The sequence below is a fragment of the Opisthorchis viverrini genome (genome assembly GCF_000715545.1).
Source record: "Opisthorchis viverrini unplaced genomic scaffold opera_v5_13, whole genome shotgun sequence".
NCBI lineage: Eukaryota > Metazoa > Platyhelminthes > Trematoda > Opisthorchiida > Opisthorchiidae > Opisthorchis > Opisthorchis viverrini.
In genome coordinates, this window is record NW_008751669.1 from 2,385,964 (window position 1) to 2,388,856 (window position 2,893).

A 2,893-nucleotide genomic window follows, 5' to 3' on the forward strand; every position below is an offset into this window, starting at 1 on the left:
TGAGGTTATTTCTCAAATCGGAAAAGCCAGGGCAGCTTTTGCCAACCTCCGACACCTATGGCACCGACGTGATGTGAGTCTCTTTGTCAAGGGCAGAGTTTACAATGCGGCAGCGCGATCTATACTGCTTTAAGGATCAGAGATGCCGGCTCCATGCGCAGAGGACATGCGGAAGATGTCAGTGTTTAATCATCGGTGTCTCCGAAGCATTGGTCAGGTCTGGTGGAAACATCGGATTAGTAATGCTAAGGTACGCCAGATGGTCCTGGAAAAAGGAACTCTCCCGCGATAGATGAATTACACTTTATAGGTTACGCTGGTTAGTTAATGTACCACATATGCCAGAAGACAGTCTCACAGTACTCTTTTTGCCTAGCCCTGTGCTAAGTGGCAGTGTATGACCTGGCAACGAAGTACGAAAATACTAACCAGTAAACTCAATCGGGACGACAGATGCCGCCCCACAGGATGGGGACCCGGGGACTTAACGTAGCTTAATGACATTGGCAGAACTGGTCCAATCGCGTATTGAATGGCGCTCGTGCATCAAAGCTACCGCCTTCAACGCGAAGCTACCCAGTTTCCGAACTAACCAGATGTGCTATCGTCCCCAACGCTTGGCTGTATATCGCACACTCTCCCGTTTTCCAATGATGGAAACTGTAGCATCTGGAACCAATATGCCTGCAGTACACGGTTTATAGCTGATAAATGCAACTGAATTGATCATGTGAGGTGAAGTGGTTTGTCGGGTAAAGAAAAACTGCGCTTTCGAATCCTCGAGAGCTAACAACTTCAAGGCATGAATGCTTGGGTCCGGTTGCGATGCTTTTCGCTCTCGATAGGAAGTACTATCGTCTTCAGCAACCGTTGAGTAGTTTCCTTTGTGAAAATATACTGTAGTGCCAGTTTTCGTCAACTAACCTCAAGCCGCCTCTGGTTTTAGCTCGTACAGAATCACTGGTCAGCACGTTGCCATATTAGCTTACTCATCTATCCGAGAGAGATTTTCCGCCCCGCCGAAACGATTCATTGCTGAAGGGTTTTGCGACACAAAGCTACAGAACCGACGGGAATGAACAATTGCATGAAAGAAAAAATGCAACCAGGAGAACTGGTACGATACAGACAAGAATCCTAAGAGACTTACCGTGGAAATATCATCTTCACTAGCTGCAGCATCCGCATTCCCGTCAATAGGGTTTGAGTTATGATGTAGTCGACCATTAGAACAGGGCCGAGAACGAGTGCTGCTCAACGCAAGTTGTTGTTCCAACGAACGAGTGAGAGCTGCACTGAGGTGATGGCGGTTTAGTTTTGCCAGAATCTTGTCCTGGTGTGCTTCATACTCCTATAAATATAAAGAAAGAAACAATACACAGAAAGTAAAGCGAAAATACAAAACACGGCCTGGAAGGGATTAGTACAGACAACGCGAAAATACATAGCCTATTCACGAGAGTGTATCACGTGGAGACCTGATGAGATTCTCCACCACTCCTAAATATCACTCAGCTAGGAAAATTACGCCAAGGGTTAGAACCGAAGGGTTATCCCACAAACACAGACAAACCGTGCGTTCTTGTTACTTGACAAATCAAAATTTACCTACTTTCGAGGTTTAAGTGGAGCAAAAGAGCGCCTCATGGTAACAAAAGCGTAGTAATTTAAGAAGAGAGGTCTAAGGTGGTGTCATATGTATCTATCCTTTAGAATAAGCCCTAGAGTGGGATAACCTGACACGGGGGACTCCATACAATTCATCCAGGTTAACGGCATAATGCTTGTTTAAAGTGGTAGTTGAAGCAATGTTTTTGCATGAATATTGTTACTGAAATCCAAGATCGCGAGAGAATGAGCCTTTCCCTAAATCCTCCAGGCTTTGGATTAAGAAGAAAACTTCACCGTCATCATGACATCCCATCAATTTACGAGATATTTGAGTTGGAATCCGTTCCACTTTCAGTTCCAAGGCATACTGACTAGTCCAGTCGTGACATATGAAGTACTAAGACCCCCAACGGTCTTCATTAGATGACAAATGTACTTCAATGCCCGTACTGATTTCGAGCTGGGGGCGGTTGCTGAACGAAGACGGGCTTATTCGGAACTCGGAAATCTTGTGAGGTGACTGAACTATGGTTCACACACGCTGGTTATCATGATGGCGAACTGCCAGTCAGGGAAATTTTGCTCACCAGAAGCCAGCATTGGGTAGATGTGACAAAGTTCACTAAGCGCCATATAGAAAATTGAAAATAATTTTTCATGGTTTTGAATTAGCAGTAAACAAGCGAGGTTTCGTGAAAACGCCGTTTGATGTCTGAAGGCAAGCACTCTGAACAGTGTCTGAATGACACTTCTATTTAGGAGAAAACACTCCATTGTTAAAGTCTCTCTAACTGCGGGAGGCACGAAAGACGATGTTCTATCGGGTTCCACAGGCTTAGCAACAATTGATTCTCGGTTCTTTGTCACATAGATGTGGTGATAACATGCGACTACTTGTGGCCGTCGTAGTTCAATATCTAAAGCGAATATTAAAAAAGTGCCTCGACGAATTTCTCAGATGGAGCAGCTACGTCTCATTTGGATGTCTTAGAATGTCAGGTAATGAGAATGAAAATCTTGCCGTCAAGTTTGCCACGTGACGCGCCATGGTTTTAACTGTCCATGTTAAAATTCGACACCATAAATTTAATGGTTTTATTTTTAACTCGCAATCTAGTTGAAACCGATGAAGCTATGTTAACTGTTACCAACAGTGACAATGCCTAGTGGAAAAATAAGTATTTGTAAAGGGTGAAAAAAATCGTTCAGCTGTAACACCCTTCCGGTGCCCAGCTGCCATGCCACCCGAAGGAAGCACGAGGGCTTGGATACTGCCAGGTTG

At 44.6% G+C, this 2,893-nt stretch overlaps 1 protein-coding gene across 1 annotated transcript in view; it reads right to left on the reverse strand.

The window, feature by feature from the left end:
* Positions 1-1,150: 1,150 nt before the first annotated feature.
* Positions 1,151-2,893, reverse strand: part of T265_12754 (hypothetical protein) — a gene marked incomplete at both ends in the record, with an annotated part of 14,273 nt that continues 12,530 nt past the window's right edge. The window contains one exon of the mRNA XM_009165277.1: positions 1,151-1,351. Within this exon, the coding sequence (XP_009163541.1) occupies positions 1,151-1,351 (201 nt within the window). The remainder of the gene's footprint in view (positions 1,352-2,893) is intronic.